Source organism: Artemia sp. Qi Xiang Cuo, chromosome 10, assembly GCF_049724085.1.
Source record: "Artemia sp. Qi Xiang Cuo chromosome 10, ASM4972408v1, whole genome shotgun sequence".
In the NCBI taxonomy this organism is placed as follows: domain Eukaryota; kingdom Metazoa; phylum Arthropoda; class Branchiopoda; order Anostraca; family Artemiidae; genus Artemia; species Artemia sp. Qi Xiang Cuo.
In genome coordinates this window covers 6843437-6862985 of record NC_142803.1, presented here as the reverse complement: position 1 = coordinate 6862985, position 19549 = coordinate 6843437, and the positions used below count along the sequence as shown (strand labels likewise).

The 19549-nt window shown below is 33.5% G+C and overlaps 3 protein-coding genes across 3 annotated transcripts in view; 2 read left to right on the top strand and 1 right to left on the bottom strand.

Annotated features, from left to right (window-relative positions):
• shrb (charged multivesicular body protein shrub) overlaps nucleotides 1-6466 on the top strand; it is a 52682-nt gene extending 46216 nt beyond the window's left edge. Inside the window, exons 5-6 of the mRNA XM_089095240.1 lie at nucleotides 3034-3163; nucleotides 6110-6466. Of these exons, the coding sequence (XP_088951366.1) occupies nucleotides 3034-3163; nucleotides 6110-6168 (189 nt within the window). The 3' untranslated portion in view covers nucleotides 6169-6466. The remainder of the gene's footprint in view (nucleotides 1-3033; nucleotides 3164-6109) is intronic.
• LOC148947418 (mitochondrial import inner membrane translocase subunit Tim21) overlaps nucleotides 1-19549 on the bottom strand; it is a 523198-nt gene that overhangs the window by 462835 nt on the left and 40814 nt on the right. The window lies entirely within an intron of this gene.
• LOC148947417 (uncharacterized) overlaps nucleotides 18434-19549 on the top strand; it is a 71403-nt gene continuing 70287 nt past the window's right edge. Inside the window, exon 1 of the mRNA XM_089095879.1 lies at nucleotides 18434-18511. Within this exon, the coding sequence (XP_088952005.1) occupies nucleotides 18434-18511 (78 nt within the window). The remainder of the gene's footprint in view (nucleotides 18512-19549) is intronic.

Here is a 19549-nt window from a genome sequence, read left to right as displayed (position 1 = left end):
AGCCTTTTTTTTTATTACAACAAAATAAAGTGCAATACAATAGATAAATACCACAAGTAACAATCAATGTGTCTATAGAGACCTGGTGAGGTCTGTTTTATGGTCTAATCTCTTTATATACTACCACTACTAACGACTTACTGCAGCACCAAGCCGCCTGAGGCCAACACAACTACGCGCGCTCCTACCCCATCCCAATCTATTGAAATCCGCTCTTTTTACACCTTCTCAGGCAGTTCCTATTTCTCTTAAAGCTTTCCTTACGACATCCTCCCACCCCATTCGGAGGCGATCTGCTTTTCGTTAGGCCCTAGACGGTTGTCTGACAAGGACGATCTTGGGTATTCTGTCAGCCTTCATCTTCAGAACGTGTCTTAGCCATCTCAACCTTTCTCTCATTATAGCCCTGGAAAATAGGACTGACCCCCATTATTCGTATAGCTTAGTGTTTGAGATACGGTTAGACAGTGGGCTACCCAAAACAGTCCGTAGGCAATTTCTTTGGAAAACATCTAGCAAATTTTGCTCCGTTTTTTTTAGCGCCCACGCTTCAGAACCATACCTGACCACTGTCACCATTGTAGCTTCAAATATTCTAATATTGTTTCACTGACTTATCTATCTATTCTTCCAAAGTTTTTTTTTTCTTCATGTAGCAAATGCTTTGGCTGGGGGTGGGGGTCATCGGTGTGACTCTGTAAGCTCAGCCACCGTGAATCTGAGCAGCTCACGGTTGAACAAATTCCTGTGTACCATCTAAATTTCAGTTGCCATGCGAGGCGGTAAACAACAGTCTTGCCGCAAGAACATAGGCATATCGTTGTCTTTGAGCTGGGCTACAAGGGTGTATCCATGATTTTGTTCGGGTGGAGGTACAAAATGAAATTGCGTTTTTGCTACTTTTTTACGCATCGGACAAAAATTTCGGGAGAGGAGGTTCAAACCCAGTAACTTCCCCCCGCCCCCTGGACCCAACCCTGGTGGGCCGTCGAGGAAACTTTGACACAATTAGTAGGTGTAAGATAGTTTTTTTTTAGAACCATTTACAGTAATGGCGCTAATGTTTGTCACACGAAAACCAAAGACGTAAAATAATTTAAAAATTTTATGCAAGATTTGATTTAAAAATTAAATGCAAGAGTGGTTAGGTTGATTGCTGGCAGAACAATGTTTTATTTTTACAATTGAATGCATACATGGGATTCTCTTTTGGGTTCAGTTACAGTCATCCTTTTATTGTTATTAATTAAAAAAATATCTTCGGTGGCAAAAAACAAATCAAAGAAAAGTAAAGAGCAATAATAAAACCTTAAATGGACAGAGATTAATATATATAATATTTCAAGCTTCAAACTGTAGCTAATGTGACCATTCAATGCAGCAAAGCTCATTCAAATACCTTAGAATTATTATAGACATCAGGTAACTATTTTAAGTAATCTCCACAGTATTTTTTTGTGCAGAATACAAATGTACAAATTAACTTCATGTTAATAATATACAATAACAGTAGTTAATAGATATAATATTATTGATTATATGATATAAAAATGTTGAATCTGTTGTTAATGCAGCCTGTATATGGTAGATTCTAATTTTTATAAATCATCTCAGTTGGCTCAATGCAATTTTATTGGCATTTTAAGTCTATTAGTATAATTTATTTGAGTACACGTTGCTCAAAATCTGCTTTAAGGGGACTTGTTTTAGTGTTTTAAAAGGACTTGTTTGTATTTTTGATGATCGAGCTTAAGATATCCTTTTTATAAAAAATTATATGTTTCCAATAAGATATTCTTTCTATAAAAAATTCTATGTTTCCAATAAGATATCCTTTCTATAAAAAATTCTATGTTTCCAATAATATGTTTCCAATAAGATATCCTTTCTATAAAAAATTCTATGTTTCCAATTGCTCTTTGTGATTGCACAATTTATGTGCTTCAGGTAAGGGATCATCAAAAATTAAGTAGCTTTATTATTTAAAACAAAAGAAACACTCGTAATGTTATCAGCTGATTTTATGAAATTTCAAGAAGTCTCTCCCAATTAATAGAAGGTAGTCGTATTGCAAGTAAAACTATTGTCAATGGAATCAATTTTGGGGGAGGGGGCTTTCCATCCCTCCCTAGATTCCCCCTCTAGGTTTCAAAACTACATTTGGTACTTGTATGATATACTCCCTACCTAATATTCTTCTAATATGTTTCTCTGGCACTCAATCCTAATAAAATACACCAAAGTAAGATAAAAATATAATATTTTGGAAATAAATTTGGGCTATATATTTGCACATTAGGGGGGGGGGGTAAAGTATAGCGGGCCTGCATGCCTAGTGTGTTAGGTAGAATTATTCTGCATATTATGTGGTAAGAATTGTTTTCTAACCACACTGTCCAGCTACTTTACACCCATCTCCCCCCCCCCCCTAATGTGCAAATATATAGCCCAAATTATATAATTTCATATTTTTCATCTATTTTGTCACTTCTCTTTGTCTTGTCTCACGCTAAGCTGAAATAAACTAACTAAAAATATCGGCTCTGTAATGCGTAAATGAATGAACAACTTGAACGGTAGGGGTTTTATCATACAAGTACCCTACATTTTCTTCCTTCCTCCTTATATTTTTGTGCGTTAACGCCACTGGCAACGGTCAAATATTGAGGGCATTTGGACCGATCCCTGTCAAAGTGAAAATTGTAATGATATGTAAGGGCAAAGATCCTCCCTTAACCATTGCTGGCGCATAGGGCGTCGAACTGACGTTTCAGGTGCTGTGTCTTTTTTAAAGGGACAGGTAGCAAGCCCAACCTTGCGGCAGCTGCAATTGGACTCCATGGCCCAGAAGTATATCAGTCCACTGTATTGCCATTTGGATTTGAATCAAAACCCTGTTGATTTTTCAAATGCTTTGCCACGTCAGAATTCTCCTGTTACATTATGGCAACGTAGCTTGTTTGACCATGGACGTTTTCCTTAAATTCTTTTCATGCTAATTATTTAATCTGTAAATGTTTTTTCTTTTAGGAGGAGGATTTAGAAAAAGAACTGGAAGAGCTTGAGCAGGAGGAGATGGACAGGCAGCTCCTTGAATTCAAACCGTCAGCAGAAGAACTGCCAACTGTGCCCACTGCTGAGCCGTCCCGGGCAAAGCCAGGCAGTAAGTTCCATAATTTAGTTCAATAATTAATCATTCGACAAGGGAGAAACAGAAAGTTAACTTGTAAAAGATGTTTTGGCTCGTAATCTTCGCGATCCTTTTATTGGTATAAAATTTCACATAAAAGGACCAATCGCGTTTAGTGTTTTTTGTTTTTTTTTTGTGGGTAGCTTTTGGGAATGATTCTTTTGACCAGTTTGAGGGGACATGAAATCAATAATAGTTGCTCTAGGATGCCAGAAATAGGGATTAGTTTCTGCTAATTCCAATAGGGATTTCGGGGATCAATTGATTTTGTCGTTAACCCAGCACTGAACAATTTTTTTTTATACACAAGCAGCTTTATGCTATCTATGCAGAGGCAGGGGTTGGTCAATTAATTGTTTTTGTTGTAGTTTCTAAGAATAATTGTATTTTATTTCTAGACATTAGTGATGATAGTAGTACCTGTCCATGCGTGTTTTTTTTTTTTTTTTTTTTTTTTAAGATTTTTAGGCTGAGACACTTCTTAAACAAAAATGTAAATATCCGAAAACGTTTTGCTAGTGCAATTTTCTATCTTAATGTCTTAGAGTGCGTACGGATGTCTAACTACATTATTAGACTATAGTTCACTTGAGTACAGTCAAGTCAACCGTGGTACCGACATGACCCGAACGTTGACAGCTTGCGTCTTTGTCAGTAAGAGAATTGTGTCATTGTCTGGCAAAATCTTTATATGAACTTAAATTGATTCCTTTTGAAAATACCTTAAGACTGCGTCTGTGCGTAAAGACTACGTCTCTACGCCTAAGACTACGTAGTTTGCGTCTTTGTCAGTAAGGGAATTGTGAGATTGTCAGTCGAATTTTTATAAATAATTTCTGAGACCGCACTAGTTAATCATGACAAAACGTAAAGAGAGAAACGAGGATAATAACAGCCAGCGAAAAATCGAAGAGGATGATGAAATATTTCGGTCAAGACCCCCGCTTGACCGTCTTCAGTGCAGAATAATAAAAAAAAATACCGATAAAAAATCCCAACCGATTTTGGGCAATGTCCCACCTAGGCATTTTTAAAACCCGGAAGCCTCCCCCCGTGATATTAAACTTTATTATTTAAATTTTTATAAATAATTTCTGAGATCACGCTGGCTAGTCATGACAAAACGTAAAGAGAGAAACGAGGATAATAACAGCAAGCGAAAAATTGAAGAGGACGATGAAATATTTCGGTCAAGACCTCCGCTTGACCGTCTTCAGTGCAGAATAATAAAAAAAAAATACCGATAAAAAATCCCAACCGATTTTGGGCCATGTCTCACCTAGGCATAGCTAAAATCCGGAAGCCTCTCCCCGTGATATTTAAAATTTGTTATTTAAATTTTTATAAATAATTTCTGAGACCACACTGGCTAGTCTTGACAAAACGTAGAGAAACGAGGATAATAACAGCCAGCGAAAAATTGAAGAGGACGATGAAATATTTCGGTCAAGACCTCCGCTTGACCGTCTTCAGTGCAGAATAATAAAAAAAAATACCGATAAAAAACCCCAACCGATTTTGGGCCATGCCCCACCTAGGCATTTCTAAAATCCGGAAGCCTCCCCCCGTCATATTTAAACTTTGTTATCTAAATTTGCATAAATAATTTCTGAGACCACACTGGATAGTCATGACAAAACGTAAAGAGAGAAAATGAGGATAATAACAGCCAGCGAAAAATCGCGGAGGACGACGTAATATTTCGGTCAAGACCTCCGCTTGACCGTCTTCAGTGCAGAATAATAATAAAAGATACCGTCAAAAACCCAAAGGATGATATAAAAACCAAACCTTAAAATAAACACTAAGATTAAAAAAAAGTTTGTTTTAATGTTTGGTTTTTATATCCTCCTTTGGATTTTTATCGGTATTTTTTATTATCCTGCAGTGAGGAAAATCAAGCGGAGGTCCTGACCGAAATATTTATATCGTCCTCTTCCTTTTTTTTCAATGGCAGTTATTATCCTCGTTTCTCTCTTCTTTACAGTTTTTTTTTTCAAAATCTTTATGTGAACTTGATTTGAGTCTTTTTTAAATACCCTAAGACTACGTCTTTTGCGTAAAAGACTAGGTCTAAGACTACGTAGTTTTCGTCTTTTTCAGTAAGGTAATTATGAGACTGTCTGGCAAAATCTTTATGTGAACATAATTGAGTCCTTTTGAAATATCCTAAGACCTTTGCGTAAAAGACAACGATTCTAAGTCTAATGCGGAGCCCCCACGGCGTCAATAAAGTTAATAAAGCTATCTTCAAAGTTAATAAACCGTTTTCCTCACATAACTATGTTGACTTTGTTAACTTTGTTGAATTTATTGCAACCGGAAAGATGTTAAACTTAGTTTAAATTTTTCAAGAAAGCCTGTAAAGTTCAACCAATAGCAGAAGACGTGTGGAAAGTTTCAAATAATCAACATACAAATTAGTGTCTACAAATATAATCGTGTATACTTTATTTAAATATTTTGCTTGGTAAAAGAAACAAAACAATATTTTCATCTATTATTAAAAGAAAAAAAAAGCTTTAACAGATGGTTTTCTCAGCTCCATGTCTGACTATTTTAATTATTGCTGTAAAAACAAAAGATGAAATCCTTGTGTGAGTGGGACAAACTTTATTAACTTTATTGACGCCGTGGGAGCCCCGCATAAGACTACGTAGTGTACATCTTCGTCAGCAGGAGAATTGTGACATTGTAAGGGACGTACTCTTAATACTAATTGTATTAATCCCTTATTAGAATATGCTTGTAATCCCTTATAAGTTTATAAACTTCATTTTAGCAATATTCCTCTCCGATTGGCTTGTTATATTCTTTTTATCGCAGTTATTGTATTACAATTATATTACTTCTGGTTTAATCTTTTCTTTTTACCTTTTTTAATATTTACCTATTTAACATTTTCTTTTTACCTTTAAGAGTCCCGCATTCAAGAGAAGGATGAAGATTTGGAGGAACTGGAAGCCTGGGCCTCTTAAGATTGTATTACTGTGATTCTTTTTATTGCTTCGTTTTATTTGTTCTTTCACCTTTAATACCGTTTGTGCTGACAGCTCTAGATTGCTTGATTCCATGTACCAGAGTTAATGGTATTGCTATGATTTTCCGGAAAAGCTAGAATATTTAAAAATTTTGTTAATCACTTTCTTCTGCAAAATTCTGAAGTGGATGATAAACTCTAAAGATGGAGCTTTGAATGTGTTGTTCCTTGTGAAGTCCTTATCTTTGGCTGTTATGCATAGTATCAAATAAAGATCATATTATGTATCAAGATAATGTGTTAAGCCAGTTTGAATGTTGGATGTGATTAGGTGCTTAAGGTCACTTGCAGCTATGGATTGCCAGCCATTAATTGGTTTCAGCTGTGTAGCATTTCGTTTGGTCTTCTGCCGTGTTCCTCTTCTTCTAAAAAACCACACTGGGTGTCTAAACCCGCTTATTCTCAGTCTTAAAGAACTTTTGAGGTCAATCAAATGTAGGCAACTGAGCTGTATGTCCTGAAATTTGGAAATTCGTCCCAGTTAATGCTATTTCATTGTCTCTTTCTTTTCAATCGTAATTAGCCAACCTAAAGCAGATTTAGTGGCAGGCCAACCATTTAAATTATACTTTTAAACCTTCTCAAAGATTGTCCTTTTCAGCCATCCGTCTAGGGTCAAACGAAATGCAGCTCGTTCTCGAATGAGGTGGAAAGAGGTTGTAGGAAAGGGTTTAATGGAAATTATAACTTCTTGGGAGGATGTAAAGAGGGGAGCTTTGAATAGATGGGAATTCAGCGGAGCGTGAAAAGATTTCCAATCTTTGAATAGATTGGAAGGTAGCGGATATAGAGTTGTTTGGTTGACTATTATATTTGTAGGTCAGCATCATATCACATCTGCAATGTCTGAAGACCAGTGTTGGTAGTTTTGGGTGCTCCAGTCTCTTATCATATGGCATATTTTGCAGACCTGTGATTGGAATATTCATAATATTTCTAATCACAATGGTTCCAATAGATTGGTGCAGTGGATTGTCAGCTGTAGTAGTAGTAAGTGAAGAACAATCGCATTGAATAGAATTTCCTCCTCTTCTTCTATGAAGAGAGGTATACGGACTACCATGAATGTACTTTCCCTTCTTAGGATGGTTTGACTGGTATGGGCAATTCAAGGCCTAATATATCATTTTTTCTTTAATATGTATAAACATTAATGATTCAGTTTGATGGGAGAAAATGGTGGTTAGCGTCATTTCATCTTCTTTTTTCAGGCTTTTTTGGACTTCAAATCTGCCAAAACTCAAATCAAAAAATAAAATCGCTAAGGATCCAGAAAATAATCACTGAAAAGGAAAAACAGCACACAAGAAATACAAATTACTAACAAAAAATGGATTGATTTAGTGATTTTATTTTAGGGTTCACGCTTAGAAAAAATTCTAATTCGAAAAAGCCTTGTGATGACAGGATAAAGTACCTGTCTAAATATATCATATTGAAGAGTTAATGGCAAATAATCCATTGCAATAGGTTACCTTAAGCAGTGGCGTCAATTCAAAGTAATTAGGGGCGGACAAAATATGTTTTCAAAACCTAGGGGCGCGGGGAACATTTGTTGTTTTAGTTATCTTTCAAGGAAAATCTAAAAAAAAACATTTTTCAATGAAAATACCAAAACGGTATTTGTCAAATTCAGAGGGGGTAAAAATCTCGGGGGGGGGGGCTTCCCATTTGACTTCAGTGAGTATTAGAACAGGGGTTCCCTACCAGGAATTGTGACGAACGATTTTGTATAGTTTTTACTTTGAAACTTTTTATAGAATTATCCAATTGTGTACATGTATAAACTAATTTTTTAGAGCCTATGGTATCGTGGAGAAGTAGGTTGAAATGTTTGCAACTCCTGTCTTAGAAATCAGTGGTCAGTAGAAAGGTGTAACAGAAAAACTTCGAATCAACTCTTAAAACCTATAGAAAATCACCGGCTTACTTTGTTCAGAAGGTTATTGACGTACATACCTGTAGCTAGATTGTTGGCAATAAATTTATTTCTAACGGAAATGTCAAAGAAAAAAGAAAGTTTACTTTAATAAAATACAATTGTTCCCAACTTATGTTAATTTCCGCTCATTTTGAGTTTGACTCGGTTATTTATTGTAATTACTGTTCGTTTTGGGGGTCATTTATTTATCGATACTGACTTGTGGTAGTTTCACGCTTGGTAGATTATTTGATTTTATTTTGGTCATTTTCGGTTTAATGGAGTTCTTTACTGTTCTTTGAAAAACTTATTTTGTGGAAAAAGTTTTTTTAATTAATCATCCAAAAACACCCATCTAACGATGTAGAAAAGAAGACATTCCGTCACATTATCACGTTAATTGGAATGCTCAGCATAAACTGATGCCCAATTTGGTCAAAAGCTAAGAGATGCTGAAAGGGAATCAATTATTCGCTAGTGGCAATGGTTTGGAGGAAGAAGTAATAAGCGGTCCTTATAACTTGCAATTTTGCTCATAGTCTGTTTAAGCTAATAAACCAGTTACCTGCACCTACGAATATAATTGTGATTTAAAATAAAGATAGTTTGACTTAAAACGCACCAGAATTTAAGAAATATTTACTGTTGTAACATACAAAATACTGGGAATTCTAAAAGTTTTGAAATAAATAGTACTGCTTGAAAATCGAAAAAAAAATAACCAGTAACTGACGATAATTTAATAGTATTACTACTACTAACAACTCAGTCCAGCACCAAGCTGCCTGTGGCCAACAAAGCTACTCATGCTCCTCCATTCCAATCTATTCAGAGCCTCCCTCTTGACACACTGCCTCTGTATCAAAAATGCACAAATCGTACATAATGTTGAATTATCCAGGAAAGGGGTAACATTTTACTGGCACAAACTTTGTCCAATCGTCTCCCTCAAGCCCTTCCTCTCCATATCCGTAAAAACTTGATAACTTGCCCACGAGCAAAAAATTTTCAGTATGGCTAATGGTAATAATTCATTTAAGCATCAGGCTAGCAGTAGCCAACACAGTTATACTCCTCTCCCCGTTTTGATCTCTTCAAAGTTTCGGTCTTCTTCAAATTCTTTTCTAACAGCCCCTTTCCATCTAACAGACCCTTTCCATTAGGGAGGATCTAATTTTCCATTTGGTCCCAAATGGATACCCAAAAAGTGCAATTCCTGGGAATCCTTCATCCGTTAAAATTGACCAACCCATCTTAACCTTTTCTCGTTACAGTCGTAGAAACTGGGATTGAACCACATACTTCTTAATTATTGTTTGAATATACGATCAGGGAAACATGTGCCCAAAACTGTCCTTAGAAAATTACTTTGGGATATATCTAGTATATTATCCCTCAACCATTCGAATTGCCCATGCTTCAAAGCCATAGTTAGCCGCTGCCATTGCCGTGACTTGCAATATCTTAATCTTAGTTCGAAGACTTGTCTTCCCATTCATCCGAACTTTTTTCAACTACGAAAAAAGTCCTAAGCCTTATCTATACATCTTCACTGCATCCACCGACTTCACTAAATAATACTACCTAGGCAAGTAGAGCCAGCCACTTGATCAATTTTGTCATAACTGAACATCAATATTCATACTCAATATTCCTATTTTAAGAGACTTGATCTTCTTAACATCAGATTTAAACCTATTCTCGTAGCCTTATCTCTCAAAACCTGATTTTGTAATTAAAACCAATTCGGTCACTTTGAATGACCCCTCCCCCCTCCCATTCGCACATATACATTGAGTATCAGTCTAGCACATGTAACTGGTAGCGGCACATAATCAGGTAAATGATTGGGTCGCAAAATTTGCCAGAAAAAGAATGAGAAGACAAATGAAACAGTGCATTTTCTAGCACGAGCGTCCATAATAAACTAGTACACCAGTCCGCAATTAAGCCTTGAATCCGAACATAAATCAGGTGAAGATATTATGATACAAATTAAACCAATTAAAAGAACAAGTTAAATTAGGATACCTGAAGAGCAATTTAGTACGTTTTCAATCACCAAAACAAGCAAAACTATCATTTAGTCATTAGCCTTGAGAGCCGGATAAAACTTATAACAAATATTAAATAATTCTTTAGATGGGAGCTAATAGAATGACAATTGACTAACAGTACTGAGCAAGAGTTCAGTAATCTCTTAGGACTTAATAGAGCATAGAGGACGTTTTTTACAAGCCTGAAAGTGATACCGGCTTATATTTCCATTGATTGTCGCTACTAGCGGAAAGCTGCCAGACCGTGATTCGCAAGAAGACAAAATTGGCTAGACATGGAAAGTGACATATTGGCTAAACTTGGACTAGCAGGCCAGCTTGTGGAAAGTGCTGTTGCTAGTGGAAAGTGCTCCTAGTTATTAGTTTTTGCACTGAATTCAAATTATTACGCTTATGACTTTAATAAAACTTTAAATTTCAACATTTTTTCTTTATTTTGTAATTAAAAACTTCAGGAAATCGTTTGACCTCCCCCCTCCCCGAAATGTTTGTCTGACTCATGAAAAAGCAACGAAAATGGATATAAACACATTTTTATGCGTTTTTTAGTTGTTTTTTTGTATACCCCCCCCCCCAGAAAAAAAATTCTTGTGTAAAACACCCCCCGAAAAAAAATCATGGATACAGACCTCTACTAAGTTCATACAATGGCGTTTTTGCATCAACACGGTCAATTTTGCCTCCCTTGAGATTGCTTCCATTTTTTGCCGCTAGTTCAGGCGTCATGACTTGAGATATATAAACTGGTTTGAGATATATAAACTGACCTGATTACAAAAATCTAAACCACTCCCTATCCAATCTCGCGTTTTTAGTTTTGGCTTTCGTGTTTTAACATAAACAATAAACTGATTTGATATGACCAGTTCTACATTTTTACGGCATTTGCTGTGTGTGAGGCGTTTTGCGTTGGACAAAAAACCTGCTCTGTGAACCCAGAGTTATCTTTGCAAGGGACTGGAAAAAGTCAAAAAGAGAGTGACATACCGCTGAGCAGATCTTGTCGGACATTTTGTAAGTTCAGGTTAAACGATGTTCACATATCAGTCTTGATTAATTTTTTGCACTTTCTTTTTTCGTATGAAACAACTGGACGATATTGTAGTTTTAGTAGATGTTTCCCAAAGTTTCTGTCCTTTTAAGAAAATTATCTATATTGATTACCAAAATTGTAACGTGGTATTAAAGACTGACCGTTTTGCCGTAAACCAAGAGATTCTTCTGAAGCAATTATGACCTTAAAACAATTATTTTAGGGATTTATAAGGCATATGAAACAGCGTTGCCACTTCTCTTTGTGAAACTGACTTTTGTACAGGCAAAAGAAATATTCATTTTTGAAATTTTTCGTATGGAGTGCTAAACTGACGAAAGAGCATTTAATAAAGGTTTAAAAATTGAAAATTTTCTGTATATTTACTTTTTTTCAAAATTTACTTAATTTAACGGAAATTACTGCATAGTGCTACTTTTTGGTGTGTTTTTCTTTTTTTGACATACGATTAAGGAACAATATGATTGGTTTAGGAAAATACATACACCAATGAAGTTAAGCCCCACCTTCTAGAACGGTGCTATGGAAAATTAGTCTCTCTTTTCCTATATACTAAGGCAGAAATGGGATAGTTTCAAAAATGAATACAACGCATCATAATTGAAATATGCTGATGGCTGGGCATTAACTTAAACTTGACATTGGTCAAGGTCTTGACATCGGCTTTAAAAAATTCTTCATAAAAAAGAAAAGAATCTGAAAAAGATAAACAGGTTCTATGGCCAGTAAAGGAAAGCGACGAGAACAAAAATGAAACGAATTTTTTGCCTGTATAAAACAAGACGTCTTCAGCGTAAAAAAAACAAAAAAAACTAAAATCTAAAACTAACATAATATAAATAAAAAATATATATATATATATATATATATATATATATATATATATATATATATATATATATATATATATATATATATATATATATATATATATATATAGCCCATTGTATGAAACGTTTATTATTGGAAATCGCCGGTGCTTCCTCGAACTATACAAAATTCTTTTGTTTAAAATCTTTCATAATTTTTTAGACCACACTGCTTTTCCATTTACAAAAAGTTAAGCAAGAAAAACCTGGTTTTAATTTTGATAAAGCAGCGAAAAATTACAACAATTTAAACACTTAATTAAGCAAACACACTCCGAATATTTCGGCCCCACATCCGGGAACCTTTCTCAACGGCAAAAACTTCTCAACAAAAAACTTCAAAAACCTTTCTCAACGGAAACTCGTCTGATAGACGAGTGTATCATAATAGACATTCGATTTTGTTTATACGCCAGTGCATGGAAGTGTTATTTAATATGCAAGTTTGGATTCCTATTTATTTATATTTCTTTTCTTTTGTTTATTTCTTTCTCTTTGTGTGTATAGTATGTTGTTTTTCGATGTAATTTAAGAAATATTTTTTTTTCCGGTGAGAAAGGTTCCCGGATGTGGGGCCGAAATATTCGGAGTGTGTTTGTTTAATCAAGTGTTTAAATTGTTGTAATTTTTAACTGCTTTATCAAAATTAAAACCCAGTTTTTCTTGCTTAATTTTTAAAAATCGTTCAAGATATATTTTGAGCAAATACTGACCCAGGTACTTCCCCATGGATTAAAGGTTATTGCAACTGCTCAAAAATTAAGTTGGAGCTACTACCCCAAAGCCGAAAAATTAAGCAAGAAAAACGGGTTTTAATTTTTATAAAGCAGTGAAGACAATAAAACAAACACTTAATTAAACAAAAATATTCCGAATATTTCGGCCCCACGTCCGGGAGCCTTTTTCAACGGAAAAAAAAGAAAAAAATGAAACAAAAAATGTTCTTTTTAAAAACCTTAACTTACATCAAAATAACCAAAGAAAACACACACACACAAAAAAAAGAAAAAAATATAAATAAATAGGAAACAAAACTCACATATTAAATAAACACTTCCATTCACTGTAATATAAACAAAATCTAACGTATATACTTAATCAACCACTCCTAATAATATTATATAATTTGAAATATATTAAATAAAACAAGAAAATTATATTTAATAAAACAAACATATTACGTAATTATTTAAAAAATCGATACTAAACATATTTTATTCAATTTAAAATTTTTTAATTATAAATAACTTAAACTGTAAAAAACAAACAAAATAATGTATAAACATAATCTATCGCTCTTCCTCATAGTATATAAATTGAAATATATTAAATAAACACTTACATTCACTGTCATATAAAAAAAATCGAATGTCTATATTGATTCAAACACTCCTCCTAATAGTATATAAATGGAAATATATTAAATAAAACACTACCATTAACTGTCATCAAAACAAAATCGAATGTCATTTTGTTTATATGCCAGTGAATGGAACTGTTTATTTAATATATTTCCATTTATATACTGTGAGGAAGCGTGTTTGAATCAATATAGACATTCAATTTTGTTTATATGCCAGTGAATGGAAGTGTTTATTAATATGTGAGTTTTGTTTCCTATTTATTTATATTTTTTCTTTTGTTGTTTTTTTTGTGTGTGTGTTTTTTTTGTTTGTTTTGATGTAAGTTAAGATTTTTAAAAAGAACATTTTTTGTTTCATTTTTTTCTTTTCTTTTTTTTCCGTTGAGAAAAGCTCCCGGACGTGGGGCCGAAATATTCGGAGCATTTTTGTTTAATTAAGTGTTTATTTTATTGTATTCACTGCTTTATAAAAATTAAAACACGTTTTTCTTGCTTAATTTTTCGTAAATGGAAATGCAGTGTGGTCTAAGAAATTATTTACTACCCCAAAGAGACTTAGACAGGGCAAATACGATTGTGGATGTTCTCAATCGAGTGGGTTTTAGCAACTTATTTTAAAAAAAAGCTGTAATCGAATGTTAACATCTGATGAAACTTATTTTAAGGATAATAGGTTTCACCTTTAAAATTTAGCTGTTTACCTTAGCTTTGAAAAAAAAAACTTTTCGATATAAAAACACAAATCGAGTAGAAGTAAACTCATGTAATAGTTCAAATTTAAAACGAACAGAAATTGCTATAAATCCATAAATAAAACCCAAAACGACAGATATTATAATGAATACTTATTTTAGATTTGTTTCTAAAACTTAGAAAAACATAATCCAGTCTAGCAATATCTCTTAGCCTGTTTAAAAAGCCAGTAAGAATTTATAATTCCCCATTTAATTAGTGGTATTATAATATAATCTGACCGCTCATTTGATAAGAGGAGGGAGGCAAACACGTAAAAGGAGAGGGATGATGGAGGGCAGAATTTGAGCTCTAAAAGCTCAGAAAATCTCACTATTTCCCCATTTGTCTTATAATTAACTTCAAGTCCAAAAATGATTTTGAACGAAAAGAAATAGTGATTTTGAAACTTCAAACAACCAGTTATAGTTCTTTATGCAAGAGGGACTGCCAACCCTAAGTCCCCAAGCTCTTTCTGCTATAAATGAAAACTCACCTATATAGTGTGATAATATCAAAATAGTCAAAATATAAATAACATTAAACTTTTAGCATTTCAAGTTACAAAACATAATATTAAAGACTTCATAATACATCAAACTTGAGGTAATGGATGCTGCTTTATATGAATATATGAATCCTTAAACCAATAGAAATTACCACCAACGAGAGTATTGCTAACGCCAATAATTTTATAATTATAGTTTTAAATAATAAAATAAAACTTAATAAATATTTTGTTTTTATTTTATATAAAATTAAAAGATAATTAAATTTTAAAAAATTTAATTAAGTAAAAGTATAATTACTTTTATTTGATTAATTTTAAAATCAATTTTAATTTTAAAACTAATTTTAATTCAAATTAATAAAAAAAAACAATAGAAATTACCACCAACGAGAGTATTGCAAACGCCTATAATCTCATAATTATAGTTTTATATAATAAAATAAAAGCTAATATATAATTTTTTTTATTTTATATAAAATTAAAAAAAAATAAATTAAAAAAATTAATCCAGTAGAAGTATAATTTCTTTTACTTGATTATTTTTAAAATTAATTAATTTTATTAATTGATTAATTTTAAAATTAATTTGAATTAAAATTAATAAAAAAAACAATATAAATTACCACCAACGAGAGTATCGCTAACACCTGTAATTTTATAATTATAGTTTTAAATAAAATTTTAATTAAAATTAATAAAAAAAGACAATAGAAATTAACACCAACGAGAGTATTACTAACGCCTAACTTTTTTAACTTATTTGAGAATGTTTTGCCTTCAAAATCAAGGCGCATCCAGTGGGCAAATATAACTAGCCAATTAGGACAAATTTGTACTTTCAAAAGCAAAAATAGTGAGGCCAAAGAAAAGAAAAAAATAGAAGTAGGCAACGTATATCATTTCTTAACAAAATCGCATTTATCTATCGAGAAAATCGAAGAAGACAATCTTGAAAAACTATGCGTCAATGACCAGTGGGAAGAAAAAGGAGAAAAATCAAACGGATATTTCGCCTATCTGCGACAAGACATCCAGTTCTGCTTAAGATGTTTTACTTATGGGTAGTAAAACAAATCAAAAGACAACATTTTCAGAAAAGAGATAAAGTATGAAAGCAAACCAAACTGTGTTTTATTTTTTAATGTTTTATTATTTTTTTCTGTATCCTATTTTCGCTTATTTCTCCGTTCAATGGCTTGAAGTCCTTTTTAAAGAAACTTTTTTCACTTCTTGTTCAACAGTAATTGGACAGTTTGGCTTCAGATTTTCAGATAGTGTAAAACATTATCGAACTTACATGAGGGCTAATATGATTATACTCCATAATCAACCATTTTATTTAAAAATATATCAACAAACATAAAGAAAAATACTGCACCATAACTGCAAGTCTTCCTTATGGGACGTTCTAACCACACTGCTATAAAACTAACAGCAAATTAAACTTTTAAGCAAATAAATAACATTAAACTTTTAGCATTTCAAGTTACAAAACATAATATTAAAGACTTCATAATACATCAAACTTGAGGTAATGGATACTGTTTTATATGAATATATGAATCCTTAAACCAATAGAAATTACCACCAACGAGATTATTGCTAACGCCAATAATTCTAACCACACTGCTATGAAACTAACAGCAAATTCAGGAATTCTGAATATATCAACAAACAAAGAAAAATACTGCATCATAACTGCAAGTCTTCCTTATGGGACGTTCTAACCACACTGCTATGAAACTAACAGCAAATTCAGGAATACTGAATATATCAACAAACAAAGAAATATACTGCATCATAACTGCAAGTCTTCCTTATGGGACGTTCTAACCACACTGCTATGAAACTAACAGCAAATTCAGGAATACTGAATATATCAACAAACAAAGAAATATACTGCATCATAACTGCAAGTCTTCCTTATGGAACGTTCTAACCACACTGCTATGAAACTATCAGCAAATTCAGGAATACTGGTACAACAGCCTTTAAAAATAGTCACGGAAAATAGTGTAATATTTTCATGGGCACCAGCAGAAGGGGATTAGAGAGGATGGGTGGGTGAAGCCCCCCTCCCCCACAGGAAAAAAATAAAAATAATTACTTTGATATATAGGTCATCTTCCTTTATATTTGGTCCATTCTTTTTTCTTTAGATCTATTTAAAACAAAAGTAATTTTCATTTTAATGACGATGCTTATTCTTTTTTTGCCGAAATTTGCCAAAATTTCGAAAAAAAAAATTGCCGAAATTTGCTGGCGTCGTCCTTGACTGTTGCTAAAACTTTTACATCTATTTAAGCGACTAACATCAAATTTCGCCAACATAAAGAAGGAATTGGCCTTTTATTGAAAAAACGCGAATTTCATTCTAATCCTTGGCTGTAAGCTGTAAAATTATAAATATATTATTATTGTTAAGGCAAATCAATTTATTGGTTCAAGTATTCACGTAAGTTTTTATGTTTTTTACATATTATTCGTATTATCTTAATTTTTACCAAGAACCGCACTTAAGAGTCTCACCAGGCTCTTGACATCATACAGGTTTACACATTAAAAAATTATCAGGGCTCGAAAAAGTCTCCATAAAGTCCTAAATTAAGCTGAAAGACATTTTCAGTTGCCCTGTTGAAAGCATATTGCAAATAGCTAGTTTCCCTACAAAAAAAAGAATAAAAAGCCATGGGAGCTGTTTTGGTTCTATTCCAGCAAGCAGTAAAGTATGACAGGCATAAAAAGAAGACAAACTGATAGCATGTGCTCCTTATGAGGAATAGATAAATATTGCCCTCCCCCTCCAATAAAAGATTGCAGCCCCCCCCGCCCCACAAACTGCCCCTGACAGCTTCAACTCGAGCCCCCAGCTAAAAAAAAAGAAGAAATTAAAAAAAAATAATGGTTTAAATTTTACTATTTTCCCCCTTTTCCTATTATTTTTCGGTTTTTTGGAATTATATCCAAAATAATATAGCTCTCTCTTCTTCTTTTCAAATTGTCTTCGGGAACCTATATATATATATACATATATATATATATATATATATATATATATATATATATATATATATATATATATATATATATATATATATATACAGTTGCTATTCAGTCTCTGACCTGTTAAGAGCTATCTGTGTTAAAAAAGGATTATATTTCGGAATCAATTAGTGACTAAATATATTTCGCCATTGACATCTGACCGGTATACAATAGTTCAATTTTAAGCCTGATTAACTTTGGAATATATTATAATATTGAGAGTGCAGAAATATGATGCCTTGCTTGATTGGATTGAGTATTCATTTTGATTGAATTATTTCATTTGGATAATTAGAAGGCATTTATTGGAAAGTGGGGGAACTTAAAAAAGCCCCCTTGAGGGCAAGTCATTGTTTTGTGACTTTACTTTAAGATTTAATTACGCTTAGAACTACGATGGCTGAAAGTTAAAAAATTATTTTGAATCCGTTACTGAATTGTGTAACGAGAGCACTAACAGATGGAATAAAATTGTAGTGTATAGTAAAATTGTTTGATGCTTTCTATACACAAGAAGATTTTATAAAGCCAAAGCTAAGCCTTCATACTGAGTTGAACATTACTAATCGTCTAGTTACCTGCTCTAAATATGCGTACAATATCATTGAAATATGCAAAATTCTAGTTTCAGCTGCGGAAAAAAATGTGAGCATGCCAAAATTTGTCATCTTTAACCCCTGCTCGGTTCAGGTCATCGGAGATGTGGTGAATGCAACAGTTACTGCGAAAGTAAATGAACTCTCTTGGAAGCTTGATAATTTTTTGGCCAACCAGTCTGCTCCAGCCACCAGTATTTTCACAAGCAGTCGTAGTGCACCTGAAACGTCCAAGCCCAGAAACTCTACCTATTCTGTCGTCTTGAAAAATCCCGCCAAGGAGCTCAATGGCCCAAATGACCGGAAAGCTTTCATAGACAGTTTCTGTGAAAATACAAATGACATTAGTGAACTTCGCAAATCTGCAAACGAATGGAAGCTAGTGGTCAGGTCGAAAGCTGCAGCAGCGAAAATCATTGAGAAAGCGAAATTTTCTAAGCCCGATCTCAGAATTACTGTTCGAGAACCCCTGCACATAGCTGTGCTTCGAAATGTCCCTGAGGATATAAACTGTGAAGGACTAAAATATCTAATTCCGAATAGTACGAAGACTGAACAGTGCGGAAAATCCCGTTCTTTCAAAGTGAATTTTAACACTCTTAGTGAGCTCCAACAATTTCTGAGTGTTTCGGTGATTATCGGCTACGAGCATCTACCTGCTGATCCGTTTAAATTCTTGCCAAGACGATGCTATAACTGTCACAAAATCGGTCATCTCGCTTCCCAGTATACGGCTGAACCTGTATGCTCTAGATGTGCCTCAAGGGAACATCGTTCTACGCGAGATGAACCATGCAGACAGCCGACATTCTGCGTTGAATGCAAAATCGGCAGTCACACGTGTTACAGTGTAAAATGTCCCTCAAACAATAATCCACAAAAGAAATGACATCTGAAGCTTATGCAGTTAAATGTTTATCGTGGAACATTAATGGCTCGTTCGCGAATAAAATTCTAATATTAGATATTGTATTTGAGTAAAATGAAGTTGTCTGTTTACAAGAACATTTCGTCACAAGCCGCAGTAAAAGTATTCTTAGTTTTAATAGTTCAGTATTGGTTTATTCAGTTTCAGCGAAGCATCCAAGTGGAAAAGGGCGACCCTCCGGTCGTATTGCCACTTTTGTTCGTTTGACTCTAAGATCTAGAGTATTTGAAGTCAATGATAATT